Source organism: Geotrypetes seraphini, chromosome 8, assembly GCF_902459505.1.
Source record: "Geotrypetes seraphini chromosome 8, aGeoSer1.1, whole genome shotgun sequence".
Classification (NCBI taxonomy): Eukaryota; Metazoa; Chordata; class Amphibia; order Gymnophiona; family Dermophiidae; genus Geotrypetes; species Geotrypetes seraphini.
Genome location: NC_047091.1, coordinates 142008679 through 142022095, shown reverse-complemented (window position 1 = coordinate 142022095; position 13417 = coordinate 142008679). Strand labels below are relative to the sequence as shown.

Sequence of the window (13417 nt, the reverse complement as noted above, 5' to 3'; positions counted from 1 at the left end):
AGTCAAACACCAACAATTCCAAGGACATTATTACCCCCTGTCATTTACTCAAAAGACAATATCCAATGATAGAAAAAGATACCCATCAAACTAACCAAAGCTCCTCTCCCCAACCCCCCCCTCAAGCCTCACACACATGCAACCAACCCATACACCTCTAATATACATTTCATGCCAGTACTAGGAGTCAAGTAGTCCACACCCAAAATCTACCTATGCTCTTTGAATCAGTTCCCCTTAAAGAATTCAAAACCAAACTTCTAGCCTAAGAGGGCAAAGAGTAAATGTACGGGTTCCATATCCTCAAACAAATTTGTGTTGCTCAACACAATCTGCGAGCCCATCTCTGCTTCATTATCTTGAGTGAATCAAACGATTCCTCCAGGCCCAGTATGATGGAACCTCCTCTCCGACTTACATACCCAAGATAACTCTTCTTCCCAGCACTCCTACCTTCCATAGTAGGAGACAACGATACTGATCAGATAAGCAAAATGCTTCATAGAAATCTAGAAGGAACTCAGCTGGAGTAAAGGGAAGAGGATGTTCAAAACAACCACTCAAGATATTGCACCAAAGGAAGCCAAAACTGTTTTACCACAGGACAATTCCAGATTGCATGAATAAAGGAGTTAATACCTGTCCCATATTTCTGACAAATTGGAGTCTTAGTACCTTTCCATCCTGTTTTTATCTTTTTGGAGGAGCGGTCTCCAGAATTGTACACAATATTCTAAATGACTGTAGGTCAGGACTGTAGGGTGGATGGTTCAACCACCAAAACCCACATTCTTGGATGGCAGCCTGTGATTGTTGTGACATGTGCACCGGCGCATTGTTGTGAAGAGGCAGTACATTTGCTGCAAGTTTTCCTCATCTTTTCTCCATGATTGACTCCTGCAAAGTGATCATTGTGTTGGTATAACTCTCCCCAGTTATGGTTGTCTTGTGTGGTCTGAACTCTAGAACCAAAATCCTTCATTTATCCCAGAAGACAGCTGCCATGACTTTGCCTGCAGTTTTTTCTGTCTTGAACTTTTTTGGGGTGGGGGATGACTTGTGCTTTCACTTCATTGAGCTCCATTTTAGATTCAGGATCTCTGTGATAAGCCCAAATCTCATCTCCAGTCACTAATAACAATGCACGCTCCCCTATCAGAAAATGCACACACAAGAACAGAAGTGGAAAGCAGAATGAATGAAGAAAATTCACTCGGTCTTCACAGAGCATCTCCAAGTTCTCCTGACAGCACTGGCATCAGGATTCTTGAACCCATCTTGCACTAACATTGGACATGCCCATCTTTTCATGAATTATTTTCCAAACTGTACCTGCTGAGATGCCCATTTCTTCAGCTATTTAGGAAACCTTAATTCATTTGTCTGACAAAATTAAATCCTTGACTTTCTTGCACATTTCTGTGGAAATTGCTTCCACAGGCCATCCAGTATGAGGGTCATCTTCAGTGGACTCTCTCTACTCCACTTAAACTGCTTGCTCCAAACTTTTACTTTGTAGGACGATGGGTCAGACTCACCATAAACTGCTGTCGTTAATTCATGGATCTCTTTTGGCTTTTTCCCTTCTTTTGTAAGAAATTTTATCACTGAACGTTGTTCCAAATCTAGCAGTTTCTTACTTGATTTGCACAAGGACTCTCCTGACATCCTGTCTCTTGGAATGTTAGATTCTCACTGAGTCGCAGCTATGCATGAGTAACCTTGAGACTTGTCACAACATGCACAAACTTGTTTCAACATGCTTGCTACTTTCTTTCACACTTCTTCTTCTTACCCTGTCTTTCATGAACAGATTATAGCTCGATATAACTATATCCCAGTCATGGTTCTCCGTGAACCATGTCTCTGTGATTACCACTAAACTTAATTCAGCCTGTTCCATCACAGCCTTTAGATCCAGAACCTTATTTCCCAAACTTTGGGCATTGGAAAATACTGCTAATATTCACGGCAGGGGGTGTGTGGCTTTGATTACCCTGCCCCCAACAATTTAGCCCTCTTCAGTAGGTTAGCCAGTCCACTGCTGAAGACTACCAGACCTGGTTGCAAGCAAGAAGATAATAAGACAAGAACCTAATCTTTCCTTAGCAAGTAAAATATAATAGTATACTGGATTATTGGTTGCCTTGATGAATGTGAGTATTGGGCAGACTGAATGGACTATGCATGCCTTTATCTACTGTCATTGACTATTTATTATATAAATAGTTGTGCCTACATTTTATGTACATATTTGTGCTGCTTACAGTAGTGTTCTGTAAAGGAAAGTAGGTGCCTACTTTTCTTTATTGGCTATGCTTGATTTCTGGAACAAATGAACAGAGTTGATTGACTTTTAGTTGTTAGCTTGGTCGTCATTAACCAAGAAAAATTTTAAAAGATGCCACATTTAATCCTTTAATCCATGCACAACATTGACAACGGGACCACCTAATGTAATGTGGAAGAAAATGCTGCTGAGATATATTTGTCTATTATACCAGGTGTGAAGCATCTCAATACCTGGAATAAAGAGTTTGTATTGCCTCTAAAAAAGTAAAACATTGCTTTATTTCTGTTTAGGAGGATCTGAGAACTGTAAAGAGAGAGTGGGAAATGCAGTACTTTAAAGATCTAAAGGAAAAGACAATGCAGAGGTTGCTGGAAGAGGAGGAGATGGAAGAAGAACCTCTCACTTACACCAGGGAGGATGCTTATGACATGGTAATGAGTGTGGCATGTACTGTTGAAAGTACACATGGGACTTTTACAGAATTATGTAAAGCTTACTATGCTTAATACAAACTGCAATCAGCCACATCTATTGCCAGACTGCCTAAACCTGATCTTTCAAAACCTTTTTCCAGTATAATCCCATTTTAAAACTTAAAACTTCACAAAATCCTAGATGATGACCAAAACAAAATAGTAGAGTTCCCTATTCACTTCTTATTCCTTGTTTACTTTATGCAAAGCAGAGAAGCAGCAGTAGTTGTCAGTCCAGATCTGCAAGTTAGTGCATACTAATATCACCAGTACCTGGGTAAGTGCTAGCATTTCTTAAGTCTCCATCTGCTGGTACGAGAAACCATATCCACCTATCTGGATTGATTTGGAGGAACTCGAAGAAAGAAAACTATCAAGTAAGATCTAATTTCTCCTTAACTGCCCATCCAGATAGTATCTCGATACTGATGTTGACTATCTGGCTATATAATAATCATGGAGGTTGCCATTTAAATCAAACATTGACTGCAGTGACTGAATATTACTCCCCAACATTAATCTAAGAATTAACAAATGTGAACTTATTTAGTATTAGAAAGAAAATGTTTCAGAATTCATAGAGGTACCTGACTGTTCAGTGCAAAATTCTACTTTACAAAATCAAAATGCGATAACTTATCTGAATATCAGTGTGTACGATGTGGGAGTGGGTGGAATGTTTGCACTGATATTCAGATAATTATCACTCTGAGGGTCTTTTACTAAGGCGTGCTAGCTGATTTAGCGTTCGCTAAATGCTAATAACATACATAAGAAGTTCCTCTGCTGGGTCAGGCCAGGGGTCCATCGTGCCCAGCAGTCCGCTCGTGCGGCAGCCCAACAGGTCCAGGACCTGTGTATTAGTCCTCTATCTATACCCCTCTATCCCCTTTTCCTTCAGAAAATTGTCCAATCCCTTCTTGAACCCTAATACCATACTCTGTCCTATCACGCCCTCTGGAAGCTTATTCCAGGTGTCCACCACCCGCTGGGTGAAGAAAAACTTCCTAGCATTAGTTTTGAATCTGTCCCCTTTCAGCTTTTTCGAGTGCCCTCTCGTTCTTGTAGTTTTCGAAAGTTCGAAGAATCTGTCCCTCTCCACTTTCTCTATGCCTTTCATGATCTTGTAAGTCTCTATCATGTCCCCTCTAATCCTCCTCTTCTCCAGGGAAAAGAGCCTCGGTTTCTCCAGTCTCTCAGTGTATGAAAGGTTTTCCATACCTTTTATCAAACGTGTCCATAGAATATAATGGGCGCATTAACATTTAGCACACACTAAATCGGCTAGCATGTCTTAATAAAAGACCCCCTCTGTTTTGAATTTGTGAAGAATTTGCATTTGGTTAATTGCATTATTTTCAATTTTGGATGCTTTCTTTGGAAGTTTTTTTGCCTATGATTTGAAATATGGTGGCACTGAACAGTATGTGTAATTTCCGAGGTTTTTTCCTTAATAAGTTTACAATTGTTAGTGCTTAGATTATTTTTGAACTTCTATATAAAAATATTTTTTTTTTTGCTTTGGATAGGAAATAGCTCTTCTCTGTTTTGAATATTACCCCAACTGGTGGCCATTGGTGAGGAAGGAAGATGAGACAAAATGTTTCTAATGTTAACCAGCCAGAACTTGACCTAAATTAATTGCTGTGCGTGTTTTGAAAATTTACCCCTTAGAATTTGATGACAAGTTCATTGTTTTTCTGTAACATGATGTTGCAGAAGTCTTATTAGTCAGTTTTTCTTTACAGGAATATATTTATGAAGATGCAGATGGACAAACAGAAATCATGCCGGTGAGTCAAATTGGCTTAGAATCCTGCTTAACACCTAGTTTATGTGAACAGAAGGGATCAGATCTGATGTGTTTTCATTCTCTACATAGCTGTGGACCCCACCTACCCCTCCTCAAGATGATAATGATATATATATTGATTCGGTTATGTGCCTGATGTATGACATCACCCCAGTCCCCGAATCTAAACTACCCCCAGTGTATGTCAGGAAGGAACGCAAGCGACACAAGATGGATCCTGCTGGTGAGTGCTTGATACAAAAAGCAGAGGGATTTTTTCACTGTTTTCAAAAAGATGGTCCACTGAAAAGAGTAGCTGCATGTGGCCATTTACTGATGGTCCCTGATAATTCTCCTGTTCCTTGGACTTCAGTTTCATTTGAGATTTCATTTTATTGAGGCTATAAAGCCAAAAGATTTCATTGTAGCTATTTGTGATTTTTCCTCCATTTTTAACTTTCTTTTCATTGAGCAGTGACAGTCCTCTGTCCAAGTGGTAAGAATCATGGTTCCCTATAGAACTTAGAATATATGCACCTTTGAGACAATTAATGGAGGTCATTGTTGCATAATGGCAGGGACCGTGCTCATGAATGGAATCAATCTTCTAACCCATAACTATTATTTGAATAGTACTGTCAACAGGTTGTAAACCCAAGGAGGCCAGGGTCAAGCCTACTTCTTTAACTGATACTCCTTGTAATCTTGGGCAAATTGCTGTATTTATTGTCAATCAGGCCAGTCCAGATGCAGTGGTTATGTCCCTCAGCCACAAAATTTAGACAGAAAACACACAGACTTGTGAATCATGTCCTGTATAGGGCACCATACATCCACAAGCTCTTCAGTATTTTTTCTCTCCAGCAGATGTGACTGCTATTCTGTACAGCTGGTTTCTGAGCAGTCTTGTAGCTCCTGAGCTCTGCTAAAGAACTAGTAACCCAGTTAAGTATGCCGGATTGAGGGAACATCTAAAGTCCTGTAGGTCCTGAAGAGTTCAGGTCCCTTCCTTTATTTCTTTTCAGAACCAAGTAATGGTTGCTTTTTCTAGCTTACCCTTCCTTCACTTTTCCCTAACCTGTCTTTAAAATATTAAAAGAAGAGGAGATAGGAAATAGAAGACTCAAGTGGTGAAGTAGCACCTGCTCAAAAGGGAGTTCCAATAACTCACAACTGGTGGCCTTTTCCCCCCACTTCATAATAATAATAATAGTGTCTCTAATTATTAGCTTTTTACTTTTTTAATTCTATTCAACTTCTTTTTAATTGTATTTTTTAATTATTGTAAACTGAATAGAACTTCACAGCCTTGCGGTATATAAACTGATTATTATTATTATTATAATTTTCCTCTTCACCTTTGTGTCTTACAATGCCACTTTTGCACTTCTTGCTATCACTAATATATCTAAAAAATGTCTTGTCCTCCTTTTTACCGTGTCAGCTATTTTTTCTTCTATTTGCATCTTTGCTTTCTTGACTACTCAACTAGCTTCTCTTAATATTTCCAGATATTTTAGCCTGTCTTCCTCTTTCTGCTTTCTTTTGTAGTTTATGAAAGCTAACCTCTTTTTCCTTACCTTTTTAGCTATTGCTTTTGAGATCCAAAGCAGCCTTCTTTTCCTCTTACTTTCCTTACAAAATGGTTTGTTGCCCTTACAGTTGCTTCTTTCAGTTTTGCCCACTTATTTCCTATTCTGTAATTCGCTTATCCAGTAATTCGCTTTATCCTGTAATCTGCCTTATTCTGTAACTCGTTTAGTCTGTAATTTGCTTCATTCTGCAATTCGCCTCATTGTCCAGCTCTATTCTAAATTTCGCAGATTGATCAGCTTTATTCCTTGGGTTGCATACATGAGATCTATACCACATACTTAAGATTCATATTTTCCTTTTATCTATTTCTTATGTAATAAGTTGTACCCGCACTTCTTGTATTCTGTAATTCGCTGATTGTCCAGCCTTCTTCGATGTGAACCGCCTAGAAGTCATTCGACTGTGGCGGTATAGAAGAATAAAGTTATTCTTATTATTACTTCTTTCAGATGTTCTTATCCAGACAACAGTTCCTTGACGTAATTCCCCATCTAAACTAAGTTAGTTTTTTAAAAGACTAGAACCTTTCTTTTGAATGAGCTCTCTCTACTTAAACCACACCATGCAGTGATCACCGGAAGCCAGATGATCACTCACTGTAACATCAGAAATGCTTTCCCCATTTGTAAGCATTAAGTCCACAATGGCCTCATCCTGTGTGGTTCTATTACCAACTGCTGGAACAGTTCTCCATGTAGAGAATCCAGGATCTCCTTATGTCTAGAAGATTCCGCAATAGGGATACACCAATCAACATCTGTCAGTAATACTTCCCATTTTACTGCTATATTTTGAATGCCTATTATTAAATCTCTGTCCACTTCTTCTGTCTGCCTTGGGATACTCGTGAGGCCTTGCAGGATTGCTGAGGTGCTGATTTGAGTTTGTGTAGGGACTCCCATGATTGTGTACAGTTGATTTGTCAGAACTTTCTATTAGTGCTGATTTACAGGAGTGCCAGTTTCGGATTTTACATTGGGATTACTTCTCCGAGGATCAAGTCTACATATCGGGTTATGTTGTGTCTCCAGACTGTGGCAAGTACTCTCGTGGTATTAATTCTTTTCTCCATTCTTTCTGGACCTGCTCCGCTGTTAAGCATTTTTGGACCATGATGATCCACTACCTGGAATGGTTGTTACGGTGCAGTCAGCAGCAGGCCTTCTGTTAGATAAGTATGAGGCCTTTAAACTGCCTATTAAGGGCCATCATCTCTTTATTTGTAAAAGTGCCTACTGGGGCAAAAGGTTATTTTATCAGTATGGTGTCGCAGCTCCCTCATTTTGGGTATGGAGGAATCGGCTCCATGCCTTGATGTTATTGGAACTTTGGGACACCAAACTTATTCCAAAGCATAAGACCTGTTTCTGTATCGCTTGATAGACTGGTATAGTCCTTACGAGTGGGTTATATACCTCACTGCTACCAGCAGGTTGAGACTGAGCACAAACTTGTATATCAGTATAGCTTCCCCTCTTGCAATCCAGTCTCTTCAGTCTCCATTAAAGCAGGTGGTAAGACTAATTCGGCTCCCCTCTTAGTACTGTTGGAATTTTGTTTTGGACTCCTGGGTTTGCCTTTTGTGCCGGATAGAGCTTGGACAGGTCCTGTTTGGGGATCCATCCAACCTTGGGGGTGTTAAACTCGGCGGGTCTCGTTCTGGGTCCCTTCCTCCACCTCCCCACATTTTTATAGAGGTGCCTGGCCCCCTGGTTGGTCAGCCCTCCAGCTTTGAGAGCCGTGGAGTCTGTTCTGACTAAGTGAAAAAAAAAATCCTGTGGTGTGCTGGTCTAAAGGGCTCATTTCCCGTTAAAACTACCATTTGTATAGTTTTTTCTCATCTAACCAGCACTTTTATTACAGCTAGGGCATTTTTCAGCACAAAGAGCACTTTTAAGGGGGGGGAAAAATGCTCATTGTGCTCCAGATGCAAGGTACTCGTGGCCGGCCTGTGTAAGCGTTGTGTAGGCCGGAGAGGTGGGGGGAGTCTCATCAGCAGCGGTTGCCGGTGGCCAGGGCACTCTGTGCATGTACCTCGCAAAGGATTCCCTTACTGCCGGAAAGGCTGGGGATTCCTTTTTCATGTCAGTCGGTTCCTTGACCTCAGTGTCAAGAAAGTCCCAGGCTTTTCAGACACGACAGGGCGCAGGAGCTCCAATTTTGGTGGGAACCTCTTTCTTCATTTCTGTTACCTCAGGTGACCTTCCCCCTGTTCTGGAAATACAGGGGCAAGGTATGGCAGGGTCCCCTGCTGGGACAGGGAGTCCCTTGGGGCTGCCGGGAGTTTTCCCCCCTGAAATTTTGTTAGCACCTTGTAAATCTTATGTGCTGGAGGTTCCGTGTCCACTGGGGGGGGGGGGTTACCCTTGACGTCTTCCCTGGCGCGGCCCCACACAGCGGTGGTTTTGTCCCCCTCTACTCCTCTCTCATCCAAACGCCCAAGGGTCTCTTGGGATGAGGATTTTTACCCAGAGGAATAAGATGTAATTGATGAACACTTGGTCCCTTGGGGAGAATTCCAGGATCCTATTGGGGAGTCGGATTCCATCAGCGAGGAGTTCGAGCACCCCCCTGCTGGCGAAGATGCGTCTGTGGTGCGCATTTTTCAGTGGAAAGAGCTTCATGTGTTAATTCTGCAGGTCTCCTCAGTTTTGCACTTTGAGGACATTGTGTCTGAGCCCCCGCGTACAGTGGACCCCTTGTTTAAGGGGATCTGCTCTGCTTCCCGCTCTTTTCCTCTGCATCAGGATATTCGGGATAATATGCTCACACAGTGGCAGGTGCCTGAAGCCCCTTTTCGTTTTATGCGCTCCATGGCCCGCCTGTATCCCATTCCTGAAGAGGATAGGGACACTTTGAAGTCACCCATAGTGGATGCGGTGGTCTCGGCCATTTCTAAGAGGCATACCGTGCCTGTTGAGGGCGGTGCGGCCTTGAAGGACCCGGAGGAGCATAAGTTGGAGTCCCTCCTTAAACAGAGTTTTGATGTAACAGCTCTGTCGGTCCAGGCAGCGATGTATGGCGGGCTAGTGGCTCGGGCGGGTTTTCATTGGGCCTAGCATGTGCTTGACAGTAAATCTGAGAATTGGAACTTGCTAAAGCAAGAAGTTGCCAAATTGAATTGGGTGAAACATGTCGGAGATTACAGGCCCCTACCCAACATTGATATAAATTAACAGCGGTTCATGCGATTTGCAAACATGACAAGCTAAGTAGAAAACAATAATATTTAAATTATATTTAAAGTTTTTAAAGAGTGAAATTTTATAATCAATTATTACACTAAACAAAAGCACTTTGAATGCACTTTAGAATCACTTATTAGATAAATAAGAAATAGAAAATTGTTTGAAGAAATCAAGTCTGATGAGGATCAATTGACCGGTATATATCCCAACCAGTGAACATTGTGACTGGTTGGAGGTCGGCACAGTCTGAAGACTTTAAACAAACCTGTGAAACTGTTTAGACATAAGTTGAGTGAACTTTCAATAATATCATATAGCACTTCTATTATTTATCACTATAATTTTATTGGCAGTGAATTGAATGAAGAGGTTATATATGTCCACTTACTGCAAAGGGGAGCAGTGAGAACTGGTTTGGAGAGGTTATGAGGGTTTCATTTGTTGACTTTCGGCTTGCACTTTTATTGAATTTCTCTTCTTAGTGCTGGAAAGGGACTGGCTGACATGTTTCGCCCTTAGGCTTTATCAAGATCAGCCCCCTCTTCAAATCTCTGCAGAGATTTTCTTTCATTGAGTCCTACCACAGCTGTCCAGACTTCTGCCCTAATATTTGTTGTGAAGAGTTATCATATTCTGCTTATAGAGTGAGCTGTTGGATCATCTCTAGCAGAATCTTTTGAGTATGTGGTTGTATAGGTATGGAGAATAAGGATTCTCCTTTTTTTCTATGGGGATCTTGGGAAGATAGTATTTTGCCTTCATTTGCTTTGTTACATAAATACTGGAGAGCTTGTAGCTACATGGTATAATATCTATATATGTATATGATTCGAATTTGTTATCAATTATGTGATCTGTAATCCTCTTTGTTTTGTAATTCGCTTAAAATTGTCTGGTAGATAGAAATAAAAATATGTAGAATTAACTTTGTCAAAACTCAAAAATTGGTGCTCTCTGTCTTCTGGCTGAGGGGTATACCAATTGGTTCTGGACAGGTTAGCAGATAAGACCAATCTTTTCCTTATTTCTCATTGCCTTAGATACATACAATTGTAAGATTGGGGGGAAGGAATGTATTGTACCTAAATATTGTTACCAGTGTACTGTGTTGTATGTGACTAGTAACACTATAAAACTGATAAGTAGTAATAGTATATTATGTTTTCACCTTTCCACAGTGATGCTCAGTAATAGTATACAAATGATTCTCAAGATATCAATGCTATTTTGATTGAAAACATTCTAAATGGTTCTTAGACCAGAGGGAGGAGGATGCTCTTGAGTGCCTTTGCAGTGAGAAAGAGATTAGTTTTAAAAACCTCAGGATTAATAGATGTGCTCTCTGGATCTGGTGGATTTTGTTTACATTCACATTCTGAAAACTTTTGCCAGTATTACTTTTCAGTGCTTTCATCCCTTATGAGGCAGCATTATACACAAAGTACCAACCGTTGTTCATCCAAACCAAAGGGTGCACTAGGAAAAAAGCACACCTACATTAAACTTTGTTTTTGGTGCAGTGAAAGTTGACTTTCTGAGTCTGATACACAAACACACATTCTGGTTTCCTGTGTTCCTTCTGAACTTGCAGTTCTTGTCATATAATCAGTGTCCCTTTATAGAGACTGACTGCATATTGCATGACCCTTTTAGTTGCAGGTAGGAAAAAAAAGCAACGTCACGGAGATATGGTTATTCCTCCACGTTCACTTTTCGACAGAGCCACACCAGGCTTGCTGAAAATGCGCCGGGAGGGCAAAGAGCAGAAGAAGAACATCCTTCTGAAACAACAGACACAGTTTGCCAAACCTTTGCCAGCTCTGGTTAAACCACCTGCTGAAGTTGGGCCAGACAACCCTGAATGGCTAATCAGTGAAGACTGGGCTCTGCTGCAGGTCAAGATGATCCTTTCTTCTTTTAGTCTTCTGCTCACTCTCTGTGACACTGGTTAAGTCACTTATCCTCTCTGAGCCTCAGGCCTAATTGAAAACCATACATTTTGTTTAAAATATTTTAACTATGAGCTCAGTACTCAAACAGCTGCTGAGCAAGTAAATTATCCTGCTGCTGAATATATCAAGATAAAAGTTATCTGGATAATTTTAGGTCACTTCTTTCTGCAACTAGACTTATCTACATAACTTTAGCCAGCCAGTGCATAATGCTGACTGGGTAAAATTTAACTGTGACCTAGGAATGCCTCCGACTTAGCCTTTTTTTATTCAGGCAAATTTTATGTGTAAACCATTTCCTCAGGCAAATTTTACCTATTCAGTATGTGTATTAGGGGGGGATTTCTTGTTTTTCCATTAAGAATATATAGATGATTGTCGTAAGATATTATTTTCATGTGGTATATATTAGTTGTATATGAATTTGGGAGGGGGTGGGGGTTAAATCTTCTTGGTGTATGATATTGAAAATTTTTCAAGTGATGTTGTATTATATTTGGTTGATATTTACTGTATACTTGATGTAAGTTTAAAAATGAATAAAGAAATTAAAAAAAAAAAAAAAAAGAATTTGTCTGGCTAGTTAGCCAGGCAAACCTTTAAATATTGATTATCAGATATTTGGCATGTTGTGGCCAAGAGCCATTGTACCAAAAACCCAACTCCCTGCTAATATGATTGCAGAAATAGGAATGTGAGTCTTTGAGTAATGTGCCTATTGTCCCCCAGGAATGCTACTGTAAGAATACATAAAATCCCAAAACATTTAGAAGTTTCAGCTAGTTGCTTCCTCAGCTTAATAGTTTCCAGCTGCAGAAATTGATTTTTTTTCTCCTACTCCTTTTCTTCTCCAGGCTGTGAAGCAGCTGCTCGAGCTCCCTTTAAACCTCTCCATCATTTCACCAGCACACACGCCCAACTGGGACCTGGTCAGTGATGTTGTTAACTCCTGCAGTCGTATTTACCGCTCTTCCAAACAGTGTCGGAATCGGTATGAGAGCGTCATCATCCCCCGGGAAGAAGGGAAGGTAATTTATTGATCAGCAGACAAGAAGGCATTGGTTTGAAATCAATATTATAGAAGCTCTTTAAACTTCTTGTATAACAGAGGGAAATTTGCTGTCTTGTGAAGGTCCATTTTATCTAGGACATAGAGATCAGAATTGAGACATCTAGGTTGGGATGTGCTTGATAACTCTTATAATATCTGATGCTAATTCTTGGCTGAATGAAGCACTTTAAAATAAATCTGTGCATGGCTCTCAGCTGGTGTAAAATTAATAGGGATATTTTTCCCAATAGATGTAAGTTTCCATTGTGAAATGGAGAATATGGGGTTCAGTTTCAAAGTACTTAGACACATAAAGTACCATAGAAACCTATGGTACATTGTGTGTCTTAAGTGCCTTAAAAATGATCCTCCGAATGTATAAATATTTGCTGTCCATCACATATGTATGTGATTTACACATGTAAATGCTGCTACTTACATGGGGAGATGCATTTAAAATAGAGTTAAGACCTTTTTACTAACCACTGTTAAATTTTTCGGCTTAATGCAGAATATTCACATGCAGGAACTGCAAATCTAACATAGCAATTAATGGGGATATACCCAGCATTTTCCTATGTAGGTCCCATTTTAAAAGTTCCATTCTTTATCATCCCTCCAGACCAGCACAGAACGGATGGGTTTACGCTCCTCTGTCAGCAGGTAGAGACTTAGAACACATTGACTTTTGGCAGTAGTACTAGTGGGCTGTACAGTCTTGTCTACAATCAGTATTTTCTCAGTCTCCAGCAGGTGAAGGTGGTAAGCCTGTGCAGTCTTTCCTTTGGTTAGTTAGGGCCTATTGGATCTGATTGTGGCCTTATTGTCCCTGTTTTTGTTGCAAGACAGAACATGGGGGACCCTTTAGGGGGTCTGTCCGACCTCGGGGGTGTCATACTCGGAAGGCCGAGTCCCTCCCTCCATTTCCCCCACCTCCCCAATTTTTTTCTTAGAGGAGCATCAGCTGTATGCCTTGCCACAAACAGGCATAAACTACAGCTTTGAGAGCCTGTGGAGTTCTGATGCAGTGCCAGTCTGACAGGAAGTTTCTAAATACCTTTAATTTAATTTT

At 40.5% G+C, this 13417-nt stretch overlaps 1 protein-coding gene across 8 annotated transcripts in view; it reads left to right on the top strand.

Moving 5' to 3' along the window:
* The window catches only part of EP400 (E1A binding protein p400), a 285750-nt gene that overhangs the window by 197153 nt on the left and 75180 nt on the right, over window positions 1-13417 (top strand). For all 8 annotated transcript variants that reach the window (XR_004540299.1, XM_033954163.1, XM_033954160.1 and 5 more), the window contains 5 exons: window positions 2584-2724; window positions 4515-4559; window positions 4649-4802; window positions 10996-11237; window positions 12149-12322. Coding sequence is in view for 7 of the 8 variants with exons in the window: in XM_033954163.1 (XP_033810054.1) it covers window positions 2584-2724; window positions 4515-4559; window positions 4649-4802; window positions 10996-11237; window positions 12149-12322 (756 nt within the window). In the remaining variant the exon portion in view is untranslated. The remainder of the gene's footprint in view (window positions 1-2583; window positions 2725-4514; window positions 4560-4648; window positions 4803-10995; window positions 11238-12148; window positions 12323-13417) is intronic.